This window comes from Magnolia sinica, chromosome 6 (genome assembly GCF_029962835.1).
Source record: "Magnolia sinica isolate HGM2019 chromosome 6, MsV1, whole genome shotgun sequence".
Lineage (NCBI taxonomy): Eukaryota > Viridiplantae > Streptophyta > Magnoliopsida > Magnoliales > Magnoliaceae > Magnolia > Magnolia sinica.
In genome coordinates this window covers 90,185,977-90,210,809 of record NC_080578.1, presented here as the reverse complement: position 1 = coordinate 90,210,809, position 24,833 = coordinate 90,185,977, and the positions used below count along the sequence as shown (strand labels likewise).

General features: G+C 39.1%; 1 protein-coding gene across 1 annotated transcript; it reads right to left on the bottom strand.

Moving 5' to 3' along the window:
• Positions 1-1,775: 1,775 nt before the first annotated feature.
• LOC131249045 (GRF1-interacting factor 1-like) lies at positions 1,776-22,857 on the bottom strand. Its single transcript, XM_058249603.1, has 4 exons — positions 22,692-22,857; positions 10,972-11,048; positions 2,775-2,859; positions 1,776-2,462 (listed from the first exon to the last, which is right to left on the bottom strand). Exons 1-4 carry the CDS (start codon positions 22,770-22,772, stop codon positions 2,037-2,039), a joined length of 669 nt encoding a protein of 222 aa, XP_058105586.1. The 5' UTR covers positions 22,773-22,857; the 3' UTR covers positions 1,776-2,036.
• Positions 22,858-24,833: the final 1,976 nt, after the last annotated feature.

Here is a 24,833-nt window from a genome sequence, read left to right as displayed (position 1 = left end):
TATAGTTGTATGATAGGAAGGTCTTGCAGAGGAATTTCTTAATCTTGGCTCAAGACAAGACCTTAGCCTTCCCTTGGCATCGTTTGGTGACTCACAACTTGACCTGTTTATCTTTGGAAATCTATTTGTATTTGAAAACGTGCTCGATGTGTTGAGCTAATCAACAAACTATTCAGAACTTAGTCCACCCTAGAATTTGCAAATTTCAACATTAATCTTGTAACTCTTATGATGATCCAGGTGATAAGTGGGTGGAATAGTCCCAATTTGAGCGCGGTCATGAAAGGGTTTGATATTCTCATCCCCCTCTTAGATGTTTGTTAATAGAATTGTACGTCAAGAGGGAGCCTCATCTTCCTCGGATTCCTGACCCACATCATCATGTATTAGCCCAATCGTTGTGCGTTGCATAGGGTGAATTCTTCCACTTGCCTTAGTCTAGCACTCTTCTCAGCCTGTCGAGCGATCGTTACATCCTTCCTCTACCTAGGCGTCTTTGCAAAATAAAACAATTATCACACCAAGGGTGTGTAGATGCTTGCTTTACTTAAAGAAAGAGTTACTCGAGCAACGAAGCTTGCTCTACTACAAGCTAATGCCAACTCGATTAATAGGAACCGAAAACACTTGCAGTGGAGGGTGATGGCTAGCAAATCACGCCTAGTGGAGACGCACTGGGGGCTTGTAGATGGCTCAAATGGAGGGACCACAAGAAGATAAAGGGCTTCACCCCTTTCTGATACTTACATAAGAGGTAAGAAAATGGAAAATCTCAGAATTTTATTAAGAAACTAATATCTGGGGCTCTCTGCAGGAGCCTATAACAAGCAATAGGACTTCTTTCCTACATTACCTTTATCTCCTCAACCAGAAATAAAGAGGCATACAATCTCCTCTAGCATTGGCACTTTCCCTGTCCCAGCATGGTTTCTAGGAGGCACAGAGATACTATTTTTGCGTTCCAAAAAATGTGATTATTTCACGCGATGGGCCTCCCTCTAGGCTTGTGTAATCTGAGCCTGCTTTAAGCTTGAGTCTATTAGATGACTCCTGTGTGGGCTTTTCAGCTGTCTCATCCCGATGATCTAACAGAGAAATGCAGGCTATAGGTTGATCTTGTCTATTGGCTGGTTCTTGGCCGTAGATTGGCTGCGCCAGCGGGCCACTTCCTGATCCAAACAGTCTAGCTTGTCTCGGATGGCCAGGATGACCCATCATTGTTCATGTTCCATGAAGCTTTTGTGAATATGCAATGGGAAAATATGCTAGTTGGACGCCTGGGTGGCTGTATCATTGTGAAATTTAACATCTCACCATCCATTGTGGGCTCCATAGGAATGTTGGTGGAATGCACCCATGCTCTTCTATCCGTTTGGAAACATGTATTCTCTAGGAGCACATGTTGCTGCAAAAGCAACAATGTAGGCGGATGCATATGAAAGGCTTGTTGTCCTGAACCCTGTTAGTTTTGGGCCATGAGCCATCATCCCACCGGTTGAAAGGTTTGGATTTTCATAGACAGCCACACTCAAGATTGGATTTGCTGGCATTCATCGACAATGATGTGAGATGAAAAAGAACATGGAGAGGGGCTCTCCATGCTCAGTCTTAGTCTATATAGTATGGTTTTTAATTTAATTTAATTTAATTTAATTTATTATTATTATTATTATTATTTAAATTTCAGCACAAGTATTAATGGGATTTCCAAGCACAATGGGCCAGCAGTCAATAGAATCATGCAATCATGGATAAACCGGATTGGAGAGATCATGTGAGAGAAAATGTCCATTCCTTGGCTAAGTTACAAATTTACAATAACTAATACTTAATGCAAGTCTCAAACAAAACATTTCATATCGATGTTGTCGCCGTTGTCATCATCATTCATCAGATAGTTGAAGAACCCACAAGCTCAAATAGGCAACAGAATCGTCTTTAGCTCTAAAAAAAAATAAAAATCCTACAAGTTATGTTAACAACCTCAGAGGTTTCCCCATCTGCATCAGTCGGCTGGCAACGGCCACCACCGCCCCTCAGTTTGCCTCTCCTTCAGAGCCTTTCAGGTAGAAAGGTTCAGTCCCATCTCTACTCTGGCCTCCTGCATTCCCAGCCGTGGACCCCACACCTACAGCATCCTGCTTGCCTGCACCTGCCATTCCTCGGTTTGCAGCCTGCAAGCCCTCCCCAGTGCTGCGGCCAAAATTGGGGAAGCCCCTGGCTGCAAGCATGCTGCTATTCCCTCCCAAACCAGTCTCGCTGTGCAGCATGTGGAGTCCATTGCTTGCCCCAGAGCTCATGCCCAACTGGCTATGAAGAGCTTGCTGCTGCAGTGTAGACAGTGGCTGCTGTGCATATAGCATTGATGATCGGGCGGCCATGAGTGACTGTGGTGTCATCTGTTGTGCTTGCTGGTGTTGCAAGTAACGTGCCCCCAGTTGCATGGCAGCATTAGGAGGAAACTGTATGAAAGATGGATTTCAATTTTCAAGCAAGATTGATGTGGAAAGCCATACACTAAATATAAAGGAATTTTGCTCCCTTGTGCAACATCCAGGCTGTTAATCAGATTGTTCCTCTGGTGAACATAGTCTGAAAATCATGATGGTCCACTTATCAGGTGTGCCACACCTAGAAATCGGACTGTGGTCTATTGTGTAATTCATGAGGACAATCTGATTAAAGGCCTGAACTTTGCATGTGTCACTTTAGCATGTGATAGGCATCGGCAGCTAGCATTCTAGAAAAATGAGAATGCAGTAAGCAGATGATACCTGAGAATGCATGGGGGGCGGTTGAGGTTGAGAATCTGCAATAGCGGCGAGGTACATAAGGTTCTGTTGAAGCTTTATCTGATTCCTGAAATAATGGATAAACATTACCAAAACCTGCCTACAATCTTAAATGAAAACTATATGTGTTCATTCGATAGATAGGAATGAAGATTGAAACTTGATACCATCATAATTAATGGCAAAAAAAGCTCAACTTAAAAAGATTAATCCCTCAATATTCTAACCATGCAATGACTAATATGAAAGAACAAATGAAATAACATATATTCTTACATGCACCCAACATTGAGATGCCTGTTATATGCATTAAAAGCTTGGATAGGCCATAGGAGAACTTCAGCAATCTCTCTCTCTTTTTTTTTTTTTTTTCTTGGTAGCTGAGCTATTTGTTTTGCTGGAACATAGAGATATTTTACTTGTTTGTAACCGTCATTCTGTTAGAGTATACGATCTTCAGTGTACGTGTGTTGGTATATTTGAGTATGAGAGTGCAAATATATTCAGTCATCCTGTGGTGCACTATATATCACTTCGCAGTCAGATAATTTGACAAAGTTTTCAAAGTTGGATTGGCTGTTTTAAGGACCTCAAACTCAATCCTGATGCAAAAGAATTGCAATTCCCATTTGAGTGAAAAAATTTAATCAGAAAGAAAGAAGATTCATTGAACAGTAGTTGATGAGCTGGATGTATAAATAAGGCAGGTTGGGTTTATCTTCGGACGAATGAACAGGAAGTTGCTGCAATGTAAATTAGAAGCTTGTGTAAGTGAGAATGTCAATAGCCCATTCTTTTTCTTTCGGTAGAAGGCTATTTGTTTCACCATAATAGAGATATTTTACATGTTCATCAACTACCACCTATCACTTCTTAGTCAGATAGTGTGACGAAGTCGATGTTTCCAAAGTCAAATCGGCTGTTTAAGGACTCCAAACTTGATACAAAGGCTCTTAAACTGCAATTTTCATTTCAGCGAAAAGTTTCATCAGAAGAAAATCATGAGAAAAGGTTTCGATGGAATAACAAAAATACATCATACCGTATCCAAATGCTTTCAAAATATTAACCGTATTATAAATTGTAACAGGGAGTGAATTGTATCAAATTGCAAATCATATCATGATATGCATTAAAAAAATGCATAACATGATATTATCAATTTAAAACTTGTGTATGGTAAATCTGTAAATGTGTAAAATAAAGTTACAAATCATTCAGTCCATTGCCCATCTACATCCATTCTCTATGCCTTTAAGTGCAATTAAAAAATAATGTACATCTCTAGATTATTGTCTTTGTGGATATTCCCAGGCGATATCAATATCTTTCATTATCTTCAATAATCACGATAATGCCTTGGGGGGGGGGGGGGGGGGTGTTGCAAAACAAAAGATTGCAAAACAAAAGACATATAGACATATTATGTGTATTTCAAGAAATTTAACTTCTAAAATAAACAATCTAAAGAGGCAAGAATCCTTTAATAATTTATATTTCTTCTGTACTTCCTAGAATCTAGAATCATTCTAGAAAAAAGTTATCTTGATTTCTTTGTTTTCGGTTTTTGAATCTCAAAAGTCCCAAATCTCCTCTCCCTCATCTCTCAAAATAGAAGAATAAAGGTATATTTTAATAGGGAGGGCCTTTTATATATATTTAAAATGCAAAACATAAAAGAAATGAAGGAAAGAAAGAGAGAATAAATTCCATCTTTTATGCCTTCTGGATGCCCAAAACCTTGTCCTCACAAATTGCACGATTTGTGTACAGTTTGATACAATTCATACATTTTATTTATGATTTTGATAGATTTACGATTTGGGCATGCAATGCAATATATATTGTATATGCATACAACAGGATTCAGACCATAAATCATACGACTTGATAAATATGATCATATCCAATAGTCATGTCACATATATCATGACCAAAAGCCTCTTGAGATACTGTTGTTCATTCCTTTCAGAGCTTCTCTTACTGCATCTTTAGCTGCATTTCAACTCATGTAGGTTATTAGAGATATGTGACGCATGGTTGGAAGACCAGATCAATTGTGCAGCTGCTAGAGGAAGCATAGTGATACAGAAGAGGCCTGGATTTCCACAGAAAGCTGAGCCTGCTTGCTGGAGTATTCACAGAAGATTTGTGTTAGATCTTAGTTGCATGAAACTTGAGGGGGAGCAGCAGTCGCTTTAGGTATTGGAGCAGGAAAGTTGCTTCAAATTGTTAGCCAGTGTAAAAGCCTGGGAACGGGAGCAGGTATTTGAGACAAACACAGGTGCAAATTAGAAGCAACACCATGGCACAAGGATGCTGAAATAAAGCACTTGATTGGAGAAATTATCGAAGGATGGTTGATCGAGGGAATATTTGTGGGGTTTGTTGAAAGAAACGAATAGAGAACCTTCAACAATGAGGTTTCATCAGGCATATCCATTAGACAAAGAATTATGGCCATGATGATTCCTGATTAGGTGAGATCGAATTTAAAGGAGTGTCTAAAAGTGATTTATTCAGAGACTGTAAGGCACTTATCTGTCATGACTTGACCATAGCCAACCCAAAGCGAGGTAGATTTGTCTTCCAGCTGGGTATTGGAAGCTTAACCGCAACACATGTCTATTGGGTAATCTGGGCCCCTCCAGGTATGGGGGCGTTTTAAGAAACGACAGAGACATTACTGATGTTCCCATGTTCTGAAGTGATTCAAATATGGTTGAAGCTCTGGTTCTTCATGAGAGCCTAAAAATTCTCCAATTCCTTCTCCAACCCCTTAGTCAACCGAATGGGACTCTACAAATGCGTTTAAATGTGTTTCTTGCTCTAAGGCTTGCTTCTTTTTTTTCACTTTCAGAAATTAGAGCTATTGCTCACCACCTTAATGTAATTTCTTGAAATGTTCCAAGGGAAGCGAATGGGATTGCTGATTGCCTAGTGAAAAAGGGAGTGGGGAGATGGTCATCCTCCTTTCCCCTTGTAAAATGTGTGTGTGTGTGTGTGTGTGAGAGAGAGAGAGAGAGAGAGAGAGAGAGAGAGAGAGAGAGAGAGAGAGAGGTTCTCAAACATTAAACTCTCTCCTCCTTTTATTGATAAGCAAAACATGTACAAACCGGTCTATCCCCTAATGGCCTTTTAATGTGGGCTGGGCCCAATTATCTACATATTCAACTCCTTCATGCTACTTATTCAACTATCTTTCAACACCTCCCCTCAAGATGGAGCATATATATCAAACATGCCCAACTTATAGCTTACTACAAATAAGCAATCCTTGGGATCATGGTAGAGGCTTGGTGGATATGTTGGCTAACCGGTCTTCGAATGGAACGTACTGGGTGAGAATTTCTTTGGATATTATCTTTTCTCTAATGAAGATAAATGTCACATGCTTTGGATATAGTCCTTCTCTATATGCTTTGTTGTTCATGAAAAACTTGATTATTGGCTATGTGCTGCGAAGCTGCTTGATTATCACCAGTATAGAGTCATCAGTTCTCCATTGAAGAGTTGAAGTTCTTGTAGAAGTGATTGTATCCACAATAACTCACAAATAGCATGACCAATGGCCCTATACTCGACTTTAACACTTGATCGAGTGATAATAGTCTATTTCTTGCTTTTCTAGGTCATTTAAGTCCCCCCTAATGAAGGTACAGTATCCAGATGTGGATTTCTTATCTGTAACGAAGCCTACCCAATCAATATTTGCATAGGATTTGATTTTGAGGTGCCCATGAGATCTATAAAGAAGACCTTGCCCAGGTGCATATTTTAGATACCAAAGTATATGGATGATGGCTTTTCAAAGTTGGATCTTGGGCTAATGCATGAACGTACTCAACACTACAACCACAAACGAGATATTAAGTCGAGTAACAATCAAATAGATAAGTTTCCCAATTAGTCTTTTGTATCTTTGGGTCTTCAAATGTTTTTCCTTAATTGTCAGAAAGCTTGTTATTCAGATCCATTGGAGTGTCACATGGTTTACATCACAAGAGACCGGTTTCCTTTAATAGGTCCCTATGGCTAATCAGGCTACTTATCCTTGGAAATACCTCAAGGAGTCAAGATCGTTGATTTGAAATTATTCATTGATGTACTGCTTGACTTTAATTATACCATCTTTGTCACTTTCTAATGTGGGGGCATTTTCACACCGGGCTCGAGTGGGGTGGCCTGTGGGATGCAGGGGCACACTTGGGGTGGGTGGCCTGTGGAACCCACGGATTTGGAGCCCACGAGAAGGGTTCGGTCGAGGACCTGACCCATGGATTTGAGGCACGGGCTATGAGATAAAGGGATTAATTTGCCATGCTTAATCAGTTTAAGCTTTTATAGCAAGTGGTTAATTGTCCTGCATCAAATTGGTATCAGAGCGGGAGGTCTCGTGTTTGAGACTCCTCATCGGGGGTGATTAATGTGGGGGCATTTTCACACCGGGCTCGAGTGGGGTGGTTTGTGGGATGCAAGGACACACTCGGGGTGGGTGGCCCACGGAACCCATGGATTTGGGGCCTGGTCTATGAGATAAAGGGATTAATTCGCCATGCTCTATCAGTTAGAGCTTTTAGAGCAAGTGGTTAATTGTCTTGCATCACTTTCTATGATGATTATATCATCTACATAAACAATCAATGCCACCATTACCTTGGATGTTTGCTTCACAAACACAGAGTGGTTCAAGTGACATTTATGAAATCCAAATTCGACTAGAACTCGGCTAAACTTCTCGAATCACGACCTCGGAGACTGCTTCAACCCATAAATGGCTTTCATGAGTTTGCAAATTTTCCCATTCTCCACTTGAGCAACAAACCCAAGGGGTTACTTCATGTACACTTCCTCAGCGAGGTCACCATTTAGAAAGGTATTCTTGACATCCAATTGATAAATAGGCAAGGACCTGTTAGCAAGGCTCGAATAGAGTTAAGTTTAGCAACTGGAGAAAAAATTTCTTCACAGTCCAAGCCTGATGTTTGAGTATACCCTTTCAGCACCAATTGTGTTTTCAGACGTTCAATCGATCCATCTGGCATGTATTTAATGGAGAAAACCCAATAATAGCTGATTGGACGTTTACCATGAGGTAAAAGGACCAGTTTCCAAGTACCAATCTAGTGCATAGCAGCAATTTCTTCTTCCATAGCTCTTCACCACCTAGGGTGAGCTAATGCCTCATGATGGAATGTAGGAATGACCACTTGAGACAAGACCAAGGCAAAGGTATGGGCGGATGGAAGCATGAGATGATATGAAACAAAATTTGAGATCGGGTGAAGGGTACAAGAGCAAATGCCTTTAAGAAGAGCAATCAAGATGTCTGGTTCCGAAGGTGGTGATGCTGTTGTAGGAGTCTCTTCCAAAGGAGATGATGATTGGTGTGAACTAGGGATTGTAGGAGTGGTCCGAATAAGTGATGCTAACTCGTCTAAAAGACGTGGGATGGCCTATGTGGAGGGACAAAAGGACAGGGAATGGGAGAAAGATCTCTTCTTGAATATAGATTCTCCCCTTGTTTGGGAAGATGTGAAAAGAATGGCGTATACTCAAAGGTCACATTTGCATTAACTAGTATCCGATTGCGTGATGGGACGAAGCACTTATACCCTTTTCGAGTGCGAGAATATCCCACGAAAACAAATTTGATGACATGTGAATCAAGTTTATCAGAACCAAGATGTAGTGCATGGACAAACACAGTGTAACAGAATACTCGTGCAGATAGAGGAAAGAGTGAAGCATCAGGAAATAAAACCGAAAAATAGAGTTTTGTCATTAAGAATGGAGGGCATTCGGTTAATAAGATGATATGTTGTAAGTATGGCCATGCTTAAAAAACACTTAAGAACGTTCATATAAGTAAGAAGGGACTGTTCTACTTCGAGTAAGTGGCTATTCTTTCTTTTGGCAACCCCATTCTATTGTGGAACATAGGGACATGATGTCTGCTGGATAATGTTGGCAGAAGTCAGGAACTCTTGGAAGTGGGCTGAGAGATACTCAAGTGCATTATTATACCCAAGGCATTTGATTTTGGTGTTGAACTGTGTACAAATCTCAGATCGAAAAATTTTAAGCATGTCGAATACTTCATACTGATCTTTCATAAAAAATACCCATGTCATTCTTGCATAATCATCGATAAATGTAACAAATACTTGAAATTATAAAAACTAGATATTCTAATCGGACCCCACACATCACATCAGTATGAACTAACTCAAATGAGATAGATTCCGCTTATTAAGATGTAGCAAAAAGTTAGTTCTAGTGTGCTCAGCCAATTGACATGCTTCACATTTGATAAAAGAAATAGATGATAAGGAACAAGAGTTTTCAAAGAGTCTAATGAGGGGTGTTGAAACCAGGCGTGCCACTATAATGGAGTGGCGCTGGCACAATGGTTTCAATGACACAAGGTTCTAAGTAGTACAATTCACACCCTCCACTCATTATTTCATTTGTCTGGAGATCTTGAAACAAACAATGGGAGGGATAAAAGGCAACAGAGCAGCTCAATGTTTTGGTAAGTTTACTCACAGATAGTAGGCTAAGAGGAAATTTAGGCACATCTAAAAACAAGGGTAATGTGAGTACTAGGTGTGGCGACTCTTCAACTAGAACCTTTGACAAAGATACATCAGCCAGGGAAATTGGGGAACAAGAAATTGACGTATATAGAGATGAGAGAAGGGATGATGAACCTGTCCTATAGTTGGGCAATGATTATGCGAGAGAGGGGGAGGGAGGGAGGGCTTATTTGAAGCTTATTCGAAACCTAACCTCTCTTCCATTTATTAATAAACAAAATTTGTACAAACCGTGTCTATTCCCTAATGGGGAGGGAGGGAGGGAGGGAGGGAGAGCTTATTTGAAGCTTATTCGAAACCTAACCTCTCTTCCATTTATTAATAAACAAAATGTGAACAAGCCGTGTCTATTCCCTAATGGGCTTTTAACGTAAGCTAGGCCCAATTACCTACATATTCAACTTCTCCCTGCTGCGTATTCAATTGAGTACAGAACTTATTTGACTATGTCTTTCAACTCTCCTTTTGATTAAGCTCTTATCTTTCTTGCTCCTTTAGTTTAATGAACTTTTACATTCGAAAAATAAAAGATCAATTAAGAAACAAGAATTTCTCTTAGCTTCTAACACAAAAACTACAGTGGATGACATAAAGTATTAACAATTACGATCAGCAGCAATGTTTAGCTTCCAGAACGTCGCTTATCCATGTCCATATGTCGATGAAGCCGTGTGTGGGGCATCTGAGCCGTGCATAAGGTGAACCCCACTGTTTGGATTGCCTGACCCAAAAATCAGGCCGGTCAACCATCAGAAGGGCTGCACATGTACAGAAACAGCAGGCAGATTACAAATAATCAACACATGTCCACATTCAATGTGTACAAGTGAACCAGCCTATTTATAGAGGGAGGCCGACATGATGCATCACTAAGACAGGGCATCCAAAAAACATGCATCGCTACGACAGAGCATCCAAAAAACTTAAAGTATTCTTAGATAAGGATGAGTACCACAGCAGCAGGGAAACCTATTGGCTTCCTATTACGAAGATGTACACATGCAAATTGGGTTTGAAATACACAGTTTTTACAGTATGTGGAAATGAAGTAAAAAAAATGCAGTAGCACCTGACCCAATCTAGCATATACAATAATTGGAGTTGTTTCCATAAAGAAAAGATGAAATTCATTATGCAAAACATCAGTAGCGGCTAAGTTCTTTTGGTAAAAGGAAAACAACTTGATGAGAAAGCATGATCAATCACTTCTATTGTTTCAGGGGTCATTAAAAGTTGAATTAATCATGATTGGTGTATTTCAGCGCACTGGCATTAATCTCAAGAGCTAATCTCTCGGACGGACCCTGCCATGGATTATACACCGTTCAAATATTGTTCTGATCAGATGAACTATATGAAGATGGAACTTAGTGAATGTGGCCCTTAGCTATCCATTTACAGATCACCAATTTGGACAGTTAGGATAGGCCCAATCCATGTGACTTATAGCTATGGCTAACCCATGGAGAGGTCTACCAAATGAATGCGCCAACATGCCCCCCCTGGCCTCTAAAGGAGATTTAAAAAAAGCTACTAACGGTCTATAGTCATGCTGCATTATAAAATGAAACTGTACTTACTGTGCACATTCACCAAGTTTCCCTGCATTCTGATTGTCGAGAATCTGCAGAATCAGTGACTTGTTTTCATCCAGATACTGCATATGTAAATTCATCATGAAAAAAGAAGCTAGTTAAAGTAAAATACAGGTGAAGTAGGTAGACAGCTAAATAGAAACAAAAGCTTTCCTAACCTACACAATCTCTGTGCAAACAAGAGTAAAAACCTAGCATGTGTTTCAACATCTGATACTTGCATAAAGAGGGACCCACTTAATACTTGACCTAGCCCAAAAATGAGGCCAGTCAGGTCATCAGGCGGGTTCCAAATGTACGGTGATTGAGGGTTTTCAAAATATTCACATCATCCACATGTATGAAAATTGATGGTTTTGGAAACATTCAACATACACGCGTAGCCACCCAGTGACTGGACTGACTCATTTTTTGGGTGAGATCATATATATGACAGGGTCCACTTGATTCATGGTTTGCATGTCCCACATACATGCCAGGTTGGCACACATAAAAGTCCATGTGGGCTTAGGAAACCAAATGAAACAGGGCAGGAATTATCTAAGAAGGTGCTTTAAGTGATCTAACTGAATTCAGAAAAGAGAACCAAGAGATGCTTGAAGTGATCTAATCTAACTAATTGGCAATTCAAAAGCCTCTTTGCTATCCTTGATTGCAAATCCAAGTCAAGAGGGAGGATAAAGAACAGTCCATATATTTGACAGTATGTTGTCCAAGTCAAGAGGGAGGATAAAGAACAGTCCATATATTTGACAGTATGTTGTCCAATCAATCATGTGCCCTCAGGGATTCTTAAAAGTAATTTTCCTGTTCACGTTTTGAAAGAAGATTGTCCAGCTTTTTTTTTTTATGACCTAAGGTCTTCAATGTATGATCTCAAGTCCCTAGATCAGATGACAAGTTCATTAAGTGCATTTTTATTGGATATAAAAGCTCTTGGAGAAATTATAGATGTTACAATACTGAGTTTGAGTGATGGGAAGCAGCTGTGGTACATAACAAGGAGGAATTATAAGAGCCTTGATCTGAAGTTTTCAGGACTATCCTTGGTTTTTCAGTTCTGAAAATTGGGATTGTGGATCAGTAAGCCAAACCAAATAGATAACAATGAAGAATTATAAGATCGTTGATTGAAGCTTTACAAAGTAACCTGTGGTCTTCAATTCTGAAAATCAGAATCTGTGGATCAGAAAGCCAAACCATTGGTATATTCCATCCCATCCTGGATGGACTAAGCCCCAAGTACCTTTCAGATTAGAAGACCGATCTTAGCCCCCAATCTTGGGACTTTTCTCAATTGAATGTGAACTGTTGTATCTCTCTTCCTATTTATTTGTGGGACACAAATCTAAAGGTTATGATTGTGCAATGGGGGAAATTTCGGGTGTACACTTGGCATTCCATCCGAACAAAAACAAACCTATGGTCTGGATTACTGAAACATGGGCCTCACTTGTCAGAAATGAAAAACATCGTATGCAAAGTCAGTGTTAATCAACCATTCATGGTTGAAACAAAGGTTGCAAGTTGGTCAGGAATGTAACTGATAACTGTTTTTATTAGAATTTAAGATTTTCCAGTTGTGAGGCATTAACTTGTAAATCAAATAATATAAAGGAGGACAAGGTTACAAATAGCATATGAAAGAATTACTATTGAGTTATTCTCCACCAGAACTCTGTTGCCTATCCATGTATTCCAACAATTTCAAGATTTGAAAAGAATCTTCAACTTAAATTACTTAAAAGTTAGCAAGTTCAGTAAAAGGAAGGTAAAGATTGAGCATTCTTGCAACCAAGGACATGCATAATTTCTTTACACCTCTATTTCTTCAATAAAGATCAGTCTTTGTTGGATTTTTTTTTTAATTATTATTATTTTTTAAGAATCAGCCAACAAGACACAACAGTACCCAACTTCAAGCCTGGGGTAAATCTTGTAACTTTTCTTTGATCAATGACAATCTAACTCATTTCAGTATGAAAAAATAAATATGAATACAAAAAAGATGCAAGATGAGGGGAAAATTGAACTTGTCAAGCCACCTCCACCATCAACTAATTAGCCCAGATTAGTCTCTACAGACTTGCTGAAAGGTTACCTTTATGGTCTAACAAATATATCTTCATATCTTGTGATTGAACAGATACAATACAAAAATAAATAAATAAATAATTAATTAATTAAAAAAAATCTTTCTATAAAGTACAAGCACAAGTTATTATCATAAGACCAATCAAGCAAAGAAACTGAATAGTTTTTAAAATCTACTTGTAGAGGACTCTGCAAAACAATGGTAGCAACGTTAAAAAAAATCATTCATAGATTGATCAAAGTTCGCAACATAGTTTGTTGACAATGCATTGAGTAAGAGGATGTGCAGGAATTTTCTTTTCTTTTCTGTTCTTTCATTTTTTTTTAATTTTTTTTTTTATAATAGTGTGCATAAAAAATGTTCCAAGAATCAGTCAAAAGATTGATGCAATGTGGTTTTTATTTTGCAAGAGGCCTCCTTGGAAGCATTCACAGACAATCAGATTCAGAATAAGGCGAGTTTTTGTTTTACCTTTCTAGTATCCCTCTTCATGCCTGGACAGTGGAAGCCACTAAAGCCATGGTAGAGTCAATTAACAAAGTGGCGGAAGTTGGTCTGAACTCAGCAAACACAACAGTTGCAGAATTTGCTAGAGTCAAGATTTGATGCTCCAATGGTGGTTAGGAAACAAAGAACATCAAACTATGGGTGGAGAGACATTGCTTCTTCATAGTAGTAGAGAGCAATAGGAGAGGTAGGTGACGTCGCGTTAATGCATCTTGTAGACGTGTTCCAAATTTAATGATATTATTAATTATATTTCCGATGTTATCATTATTGCCATGTTAACAATAATAAAACTGTTGGCATTTTAAAATTTCCAAATATCACCAGTATTTTCAATGATATCGGTGATATTATCAATACCCACAATATTTTGAGAAGAATTCCTTATAGAAGCTCCCTGATATCAGCAATACGTTTGATGATATCCTCAGTATTAATGATAATATCCTCGATACCAATGAAACATTCATAAAAAGGTGAAAATTGACAGAATCAATGATAATACCGATCAATTGATTGACTACAAATTTTATATATTTATTTTGTACTGATTTTTTAAATTTTTTTTTTTTTAAAGCATGTGATTTAGGCCCCCTATAAAATGGAAACTTATCATGTATATTTGTCTTTTTTTTTTTTTTTTGCAATATTTTGATTCCTAAATGTGTAAACATGTCTTTTTAACATCTCTTGAAGTTTCACTAAAAGACTCCACCTTTTTCCCAATGTTTCCCTCGGACAACAATATTTTTCCAAGTACGCGTGATAATGTCAGTTATACTGATACATGATTTTGTATCCCCACTCATTAATATATATAACAACACTGGTACTCTAAACACTGCTTGTAGGTCAATTGCAAAGGAAAGAGGAGCTTAGACCTCAATCAACTGACCGTCCAAAAAAAAACTGGAAAAAGAACCAAGGAAGAAGATGATTATGTGGCAAGAAAGAATGGTCAGGTTGGTTATGATGTGGAAGGGGAAAGTGAGTCAAGGGGATTTATGGTGGTGGGCCCATCATCATATCATGATGCCTAGGGAATGTAGACTGTGTGGTGAAGAGGTTTAAATTTCAAAATGATTAGAAATAAGCTGTCCAGCTACCTTGATCGGAGAGTCTAGACGACCACTCAACGAAAAGAAAGACAAAGAAGGGCCATTTCGGTCTTTTGACCTAGCAGAAAGCACCATGTGGGTGGGCTTTAAAGAACGTGCCCATTATGTGAGGGTGAAAGGGACTTTTCACAAGGGAAAAGATTTCTGAAATGCAGTCGGATATATATGGTCCAAAGGATGCGATTCATAACAAGCTAACCATTGAGTAGTAGAGATCAAGGAGATCGGTTGGCCACAAGGATGGATTACGATCCCTAAACCAAAGAAGATCTCTATTATTTGCTTAAGGTATACAATGTGCAGGAGGCAGGAAAGGAAGTCAGGTGAGGATGATATCATCCCCCAAATAAGGAGCCATTTAGTTTCAAATGTTATCAAAGTGGTTGATCAAGTAGCAGAAATTCCTCTTCTTTTCTTTCTTTCTTTCTTTTTCTTTTTGAAAGATGACTAGATTTTATTAAGAAAAGCCAAAAGAGAATACACCCACTTACAAGGAGGGATGATGAGGACTCGTTGAAGAAACTGAGAAGATAAGGTAGAAAAGTAGAAAATTAGGAGGGATGGCCGAATGGTTTGGCACAAGAAGGAGAGTGCATTAGTGAATGACTCTATTTGGATCAACGAAATGATAGAAACAATGGGGAAAGTTGTTGGTGTCATGTTTGAGCCAATGCAAGATGACTTCAAACAGTTGTTTAGATACATAAGAGGAAAGGGAAAAGGATAATTGAACCAAATGAAGTTGCAAATGGTAAAAAACCTAACATCCATGGGAGAAGGGAATTGCTTAGATCTCCTCAATTAATTAAGATTAAGTAAAAGGTGTTGAAAGGGAAGGCAGAGTATGCGGATGCAATCATCAGGAGAACTGGGGGAAAAGGAACATAATCCAATGGCCTGATGAAGCAACCAAAAGTAAGGGGTCTCGGCTGCCCTCACGAAAAAGCATTGGTGAAATCAGTTTGTAAGACTCAAAAAGCCAAGCTAGTCACTTTGCAAGAAACCAAATCCAAATCGATAAGCGATGCTTTGATCAAGTTTATTTGGGGAGGTAGTCATTTCAAACAGGTGAAGTTGAAGCATCAAGCAGAATAGCATAATTTGGGAAAAGGATGGAGGAATATTGGGTATGCAACTTATCAGCATATGTGGTATTCTAAACAAAATAAGACAACTTCCAACGGTTTCCATGTCAGTCTATGGGCCAAATAATCCTGAAGAAAGGGGACTTTCGGTTAGAGCTTGATGTTATTAGTCAAGATGAAGAAACTTGTGGTGCATTGGGGGTTAGGTTTGTGTGTGTGTGGGATTCACTTGGTCCAATAGGCAGCAAAGCCCGTCATATGTCCAAGGCTGATTCAGGTGTTTCACAACAGGTCTTAGCAAGCACCCCAACCTAGCAAGGGAGATTAACCAACTTATTAGCTACTTGTCTAGGACTCTAGAAGGCCCCCTAACACAAGAAGTATTGATAGTCCTTCCTATAATCAATCCCTCCTTGGATCCTAGGAGCAAGGATTTACAGTTTTTTAGGAACCTTCCTTTGGATACCCAGATTTCTGGTCCCTCTTGTAGTTCTCAATCTAAAAATTGAATCGTGAAAGAAAAAAAGAAAGTTGGAATAAAAGGCATCCTTTGTCTAATGGATAGGACGTGTCGAGTTTCATGACTCATATTGAGAATGATACGAAGTTCCATTTAGAAGGATATCGTCCTCATAACTATCCATATTGGTTCTTGTAGCTAGCACTACTGGAAACAACATGGAATAAGGTTTGATCCTATTATTTCAGAGGAGTGGGGTCCACATTTCCCAGGTTTTCATTAAAGAGCTAGCCTGAAGCTGATGTCTAACCTATAGTTGCACAAAGACTGAAGTGGAGCAGCAAACTGATGCAGGTACGGGAGCAGGGAAACGACTGTTCCAACTTGTCAGCAAAGTATAAATTGCTAGGAACCAAGAGGGAAGCATGATGTCCAACGTGCGATTCAAAGCAGGAGTAGCACATAATTAGAAGGATCATGCAACTAATGTCTGACCATTGCCTGACTGTTCTCGATTTGATGATGGATTCTTGGAGCCCAAACCTTTTCGATTTGAGCTGATGCAGTTAAGAGAGATGTTGCAGACAAAGGGAGTAGCAGCATTCTCTTAGCATTGAAGGAAACACAAGCATGGGGGTTGGCGCAAAAAATTGAGACACCTAATCAATTTTAAAGAATGGCAAAAGAAGCACTTTGGGCAGTTGAAGAAGTAAAGAACCAAATCCTTGAGGAAATTCATGATATTGACAGGATAGAGGAAGCAAGGGGATTGTCCGAAAAAGAAAAGCAATGATGTCAAGATCTTAAGAAGATTTTGATACGAAAATTAAGGATGACAATAAATGGAGGCAAGATCTAGGGCAACTTGGTTAAAGGAAGGAGATAGTGATATTTGTATTTCCCTGATCTAGCATCTGCAAGAACAAGAAATAACCATATTCAATCTATTTTATTGAAAGAGGCCAGCTGGAAACCCAGTTTGAGATATGCTCGGCAATAGTGTAATTTTGCTTGTTTATTTAAGGTGGAAGATTGGATTCACCCTAAACTTGATTGTCTCTATCGCAATAAGATTTCAGAGGAGGTTGACATCCTCGAGTGTTTAAAGATTTAAACACGTTCAAACAGCAGTGTGCGATTTAGGTAAAGATTGTGCCCTTGGGCTAGACCGGTTTTCCCTTGCTTTTTATCAGATCAGATTCAATGAAACGGGGAGGATGGGGAGAGTCTTGGGATCACATTGCATTGCTCTTATCCCAACATGAGATGGGATTGTGAGGCTTAAGGATTTTAGGTCCATTAGTCTCGTCGGATGTCCATACAAAGTTTTGGCTAAAATCCTTTCCACGAAACTAGCTCATGTTTTACTCCCAAGAGGCCATTAATATGGGAGTTGAAGTTGTGCCCTAAAATCCAATTTGAGCCCAATCCACTGGCCATGAGGATGTGATATTGAGATTGTAGATCATGATGAAGGGTCCTAGATGGATATATTACTATGCCTTCGATAATATGTGGTGGTACCTTAAATGTACATAAGCATAGGCTAAGTGGAGGAGGGATTCCTCTGGTTGTCCTTGGTAACTTGGGATTGTAGACAACAGTCATTGACTAAGGGAGAGTTGTGGTCCATGGATCTTGATGCTCTTTTAGACCATGACCATCCAACAGGTTTTAGGACAAACTTGTGGTTTATTGTCATCGTATGATGATGCATATGGTCATCCTATGTGAGGGGATTGACTATGAGTCGGGATAGAAGGTCTCCACCATTGGGCACAACTTTAATTCAGTGTGCCTTCCTCTTATGTGCCATGGACAAAGGATTCTGGTTTGGAACTATTGGGCACTTTCATTGGTGAATCAAGGTTAAATCATTTGTTTGGGGGCCCATTTGTATGGGCTATGATCAACTTGAGGGTGTATTGAAATCTGATTTATCATTAGGCTTGAGGACATGTGAGGGTCAAGATCTTGATTATATGTGCTCTAGCTCGCTTTACGAAGTCATCGCATGGCCAATAGTGGGTGTGGTTGGGTACATCCATTAAGGTCCTTTGATTCCTACATGAGCCAACGAGGGATCCATTGGTTCCCTAAGAACTCATTTATAGCATTTGATCTTAAGAGATCAAAAGCTCATTAAGTGGTTTTTCCACTAGGCCTAGTGCTTAAAAAGTTTTTAAAAAGTTTACAAAAACTAGTATACCCTTCAAACCCTAAACCCCTCATAAATATACCATAGAAAGAAGAGCTAATCCCTGCCAGAGAGCCTTGACGCCACCTCCTTTGAGTGTCATGGAGAGAGAATAGAGAGAGTGTAGAAGAGATTCCATCTCTCTCATTCTCTCAAACACGCATGCATGTGTGTGGGATCCACCTGCGTATGGGCGTGCATCTCATCAACCCTAAATTAGGTCTGACGTGGTGAGCTCTCAACTCTCCTTCAACTGGGATAGGTCGAGGAGAGACTCCTTAGCTGGGAAGATCAGCATCTTTGATTCAAGCTCTACATTGCACACGTGCGGTTTACGCAAAATCTAACCGTTGGTCCTGGTTTTGGGATTTTAGAAATATGATCTTATCAAAAGTGAGGATGCTTAGGGTTTAATTAAATTCTGGAAATTTTGAAACACTTTAAATTCTATTGCTTTTTGAAAATTTCTAACAATTGGCATGCATAAGTTGAGGAGACTAGGTACTATTTGTAAACCTGATATGAAAAAAGCTTACGATTGTATCAAGTGGGATTTCATTGAATATATGATGAGAAGGTTAGGGCTTGGCATCAAATGGACAATTGCCTCCGATTTTACATCTCTAGTTCATTGATGATACCGTCCTCTTTTGTGACGCAAAGGTTGCAATGGTGGATAATTTAAGGAGATTAGTGAGGCACTTCAAAGTGGTTCCGACTTAAAAGTCAACGTCTTCAAGAGCGAAATGTTGGGTGTTTGCATTTCTAGTGAAGAGGTGGCAAGTTTGGTGGATGTTTTTGGGTGTTGAGTTGGGTCGCTTCCTTCAATGTATCTCGGGCTCCCTCCTTGGAATAGAAAGCCTACTAAACATTTATGAGATAAGGCTATTGAAATGGTTTAAAGGATGCTTTCCAGACGGAAGAGTTGAAACCTTTCGTTAGGGGGGAGGATTATGTTGATCAAAGCTTTGCCTTGTCAAATCTTCCAATCTATTTCAAGTCCTTTTTTAGATATTCGGCTTCAGTGTTGGAGAGGTTGGCAAGTTTGAGGTAGGACTTGTTATGGTGTGGCATTGATGAGAAGTAAAAATTCCACTTATTGTGATGGGCTAAGGTTTGCAAGTCGTATGGGGAAGGGGGAGCTAGCATAAGGAAATTTGAGAGCTAGGTGTTACTTGGTAAATGGCTATTGAGGTTTGACATGGAAGGTAGGTTGTAGAGAGGTGATCATTACCAAATACAGAGTTTAGGAATGGGGTTAGCAGGGAAGGGCTCATCTCTTTATAGGACCTTTAGGTTGTGGAAGGGGGTCCTTGGCATGGAGAATAGGTTTAAGGAGGGGATTCGGTTCTCTACGAGAAGAGGATATGATTCTGGGTAGATTTATGGATCGGGAATGTCCGCCCCAAATTACTTTTTCGAGATTAGCTAGGTTTGCTACGTACTTTGATGCAACCACCGATTGCTACTATTCTATCTCTGACAACGCAGTCATTTGGTCTCCCCTCTTTTGGAGGAATATGTCAGATGCGGAGGTAGTTGATTTCATTCGGCTCTTAGAGTGGCTTACGCATTCTAAGCCATCTTTGGGAGATAAGGACTCACTGGTTTGGATGTTAAAGAAGTCGGGTCGGTTCTTGGTCTAGTCTCATGTGGTCCTGTGGGGCCCCTCTTAAGGTAACAACTTTTACTTGGCTTGTTGGTAGAAATAAGATCCTCACAATCAACAATCTTCAGAAAAGATCTATGACATTTCCTAATTGTTGTGCAATGCGTTTGAGGGATGTGGAGACGATTGATCATTTGTTGATCCATTGCTCGTTTGTTCGAAAGGTATGGGAGAAATTCCTTGCCATCTTTAGATGGCCTTGGGTGATGTAAGGGTCCATTGATGGCCTATTCCTAGCTTTGCATGAGGAGGGATCAGAAAAGAGTTGGTGTACTGGAGGCTAGTTTTAATGGTTGTTATTTGGGCAATTTGGGAATAGAGGAATAACGGGTGCTTTTGGGATGTGGGTCGAAGTTAGATGCCTATAAGAGGGCAAAGATGGATATAATAGTGTGGGTCTCCTACTTCAAGGGCTTCAACTAGAGCAATTGGTCTATTTGTTTGCTTTTTTGAGCCTTCTTGCACTTTTCTTAAAAATATTTATCGTTACCTTTCAAATTATTTTTTAAAAAAAATGGATGAATTGGGTAAAAGAATATAGATGAATGGCTCTCTCTCTCTCTCTCTCTCTCTCTCTCTCTCTCTCTCTCTCTCTCTCTCTCTCGGTTAATAAATTGGACCTCCAATGGCTTTTAAAAAAAATAATAATAATAAATAGTTCGAAGGAATTCACATAGGGTACTCCCCCTTCCCTATAATTTTGAGTGTTAATAAGAATACTCGACAAACATATGAAAGAAGACATCCGAAAATGCTTCAAAACCAATAGTTCGAATATTCTGGTGTCTCAATTTTGCAGATGAAACTCTCCAGCTCCACGATGCTTCGAAGGACTAGATTCTCTACTTGAAAACTATTATCTAGTGTTACGAAGTGGTCTTCGGTTAAAAGGTGAATTGGTCCATGATAGACTTAATTGGGTGAGATTAAAGAAGCACAATCTTTCGGGTCTTTTGTAGTCTCATTGTTGTAGTGCAATGAGTGGAGAAGATGTTTGCAATCTGGAAAAATGAAGTACCTACCCTTTACTGGGAGGATCACTTTAATTAAATTGTCCCCTCTAATTCACTAAGGAACATACTATGGCAAGGAATGGAGGAAAGGGGGAAATATCATCTTTTGGAATGGAATCCGGTCTGTAAGTTGGAAGGAGGGAAGGAAAGGTATTATGCAATTGAAGCCTTTGAATAGGTAGTTGCTTAGTAAAGGATTATGGCATTTTTTTAACGAAGAGAACAACCTGTGTTATTGCCAAGAATGGGGTTATGATTCACAGGTGGGGGCCCTCATTTTTGCTCAAATAACAGTGTTGGGTAGTTGGACAGTATTTCAAAGAACAGACAGTTCGTTTTCTGAGGGTATAAAATATGGAGTTGGGAGTGGCTTTAGAACAAGAATGGGGTTATGATTCAAATAACAGTGTTGGGTAGTTGGAGAGTATTTCAAAGAACAAACAGTTCATTTTCTGAGGGTATAAAATATGGAGTTGGGAGTGGCTTTAGAACAAGACTCTGGGAAGACATGGAGTTCGTAACGTCCTACCAATTCTTGTTTGGGAATCTTTACAGGCTAAATCAGATCAATGTCTCTCGAATGCCGAGTAAGTTCCTCATTCTGAAGAAACAATGCCGGTTAAGGCCACTCCAACCACTAGAAGTGACATGGAGATAACCGTTAGTTGAACAGTTTCTCAATGTACAAATCATCTCAGTCAGCATTAGCCAGTTTGGTTGCACCTATCTATTCGGGCGGGCCCATGTGTCCACCACCCAATGAAAATGAGGTTTTGCCATCCACAATCTGTAGGATGCACCAAATAGCTCATTTGAAAAGCATGCAAGGGGCTTGCCTGTTCCATTCTCATTCTCATTCTCATTCTGGGTTACTTCCAAACAACCCTCATAGTTCATCAGGCCATTTTTTCCATGCAGATCTTCATCTACTTGTATTTCATTTGAAACAAAACAAAGTAACTCAAATCTTTGATCTTCACTTGTCATACCGAAACATGATACTAGAACACCCTTTTCTCCACTCGTCGTACCGAGAAATGATAGTAAGAAAAAGCACACAGACAGAGAAATATACAAAAAAGAAGAAGAAGAAGAAGAAGAAGAAGAAGAAGAAGAAACTGACCTTCCCAAAACTAACACCAATCCAGACGAAAAGAGATTCAAAACCAACCAAAACTAGATAGATAGAGAGAAAGAAAGAGTAGCTTAAAAACCCATTTGCAATACAAGCAAGGAAAAAATAAAAATCAAAACAACCAATAACCATTACACCTTCAAAACAAGCAAACAAACACAAACACACAACACAACAGACCTATTCTATACTTCATGAAACAAGATCAACCCATCAAAACACACCTCTATAAATACTTCAACAACAACACAAAACCATCAAAGAAAGGGAAAAAAAAAAAAACCCAAAATCCAAGACCAGAACATGAAGGAAGTAAAACTCATTTGAATAACAGAAAAAAAAAAATACACTACCAATGCAGCAGGACAAAGGTAAAAGAAAGGATATGTAGAAATGGCAAAAAGAAGGGAACGAATAAGGCAAGACCTGTTGAATGATATCTGTAGTGATGCTGTTGGGATCGAAAGCTGCCATCATGGGTTGCATCTGCATTAGATGTTGCTGCATCTCTCTCTCTCTCTGTTTTCTCTTATTACAAGCAGCTTCTCAGGACAGAGAGAGCAGACAGAGAAGACCAGGAGAGATGGGGTTTTGGGTTTTGAATTTACTTTTCATTTATTTCATCTTTAGTTTTTGATAGATACATACATTTTACACTTTGGGTAACAATGTAGTACAACTACCATGTTATTACAAGAAGTATAAAAGATGGTGTACTAATAGCTGAAGTGGGTGAAAATGTCAGCTTTCATTTTAATAATTTTATTTCTTGTTATGGGTATTTTCTGACCGACCAAAAAAGGAAAACCTACGACCTAATCGTGGGTCACATGTCTGCTGGTCGTAGACCGCACGGTCTGTCATTACTGAAGATCACCCAACAAGACAACGCTCGTGACCTCTTTTTCTCTTCTTTCATTTATTGCATGTACTGAAAATCGCATGCGCCTGCTCCCTGTCTGGATGCACCCTCATATGTACCTTACTTTTTTAATAATTGGTAATTTGATAAACACATTATCAAAATATAGCTTATTAGCTTAAAATTACTTAGGACTTCTTTAGCATTTTTGCCCTACTTTAATAAAACTTTAATAAAAACTTTTCAAATAAAGTTACTTTAAGGGGCGTGTTTGATTTTCCGAACACGCTTGCGTTTTTTTTTAGCGCTAGAACCGAGAACATTGTTAAATACATGTGGGGGGCCTACTGTGATGTATGTGGGTTATCCGCACTGCCCTTCTATAATCCCATCTTTCAAAGTAGGGCATGACCAAAAATATGACGCGCATCCAAAACTCAAGTGGATCCCAACACTGGGTTTAGGAAATCAAACACCTACTTTTAAAAACTTCCCAAGGCTTATTACCTTTGGCATAGATATATCATACATATCAGGGTAGGCTCAAAAATTTTAACCAATTGTTTTGGACCAATTTTCTAAATAAAAATACAAGTGCGTTTTCAAACGGGGTAGAAGAGTTATAATTACTCATCTGTAGGGCATTTACATTGGATTTGGAAAATCAAACAAGCCCTAATAAGTTCTTTACCTTCTAACTTTTATTTTAAATAAGTTGATTTGGTAAAATCTTGTTTTCGAAAATAAGAAACAAAGCTTTTATTTAAAATAAGCATGTTTAGTAAAACAATTAAATAAGACTTTTTTTTTTCAAAAAAAAAAAAGGATAGTTAATGTCATTTTTAAAGATTTAAATAATTCTATTATAAGACCAATACAAATGATTGTTTTTATGAATCTCATTATATATTAATTGTTTCTCTAATGGCAAAAGAATGGATGGTTACAATCTTCATGGTTTAAGATATTTTGACTATCTATCATGTTGGACAACATTGAAAGTGGATCATCATTGTGTGAGTCAAACCTTTAAAATGGGTTATCCATCAAGCGGGACCCATCTTAGATGTGGACCATTCATCATTAGGGGTTGACCTTTGATGTGAACCATCCTTTATATGGGGCCCATCTTGATGTAGGCCATCCATCATGTGGGGCCCACAATCAATGCTAATTTTCCTTTAGGTGGGGCTCCTTCTATTACCCATCATATGGAATTCACATTTGATGTGTCCATCATGTGGGCCCCACCTTTGAAACTAGTTTCTGTTATGTGGGGCCCACTTTTGATGTCCACCATCCATCGTATGGGGCACACCTTCTATGTGTATCATCCATCATTAGAGTTGTACACGAGTCGAACCGAGTCCAGCTTGGCACAGCTCGACCTCGACTTGGCTTGGTCCTCGAGCTTGATTAGCTAGGTCGACTCGGTTTAGTCAACAGCTCGGGCCAGTTCGAGCCGAGTTCGAGCTAAGATCAAGCTTGTGTAGCATTTCCTCAAACACATGGAGTGCGCCTTCAATTTCTCACGGTATGTAAAACAGCAACAACAATTTACAGGCAAACAAAACATAGTAAATACAGTCTTGTATTATACATGGATGCATGAATGTAACGGTTAAGTATGGATTTAAGACGTAGTGGTACTCCGTTGGCTACTCACTGACCCACATGGATCGAGTCTTATAATGCTGCTATAACTA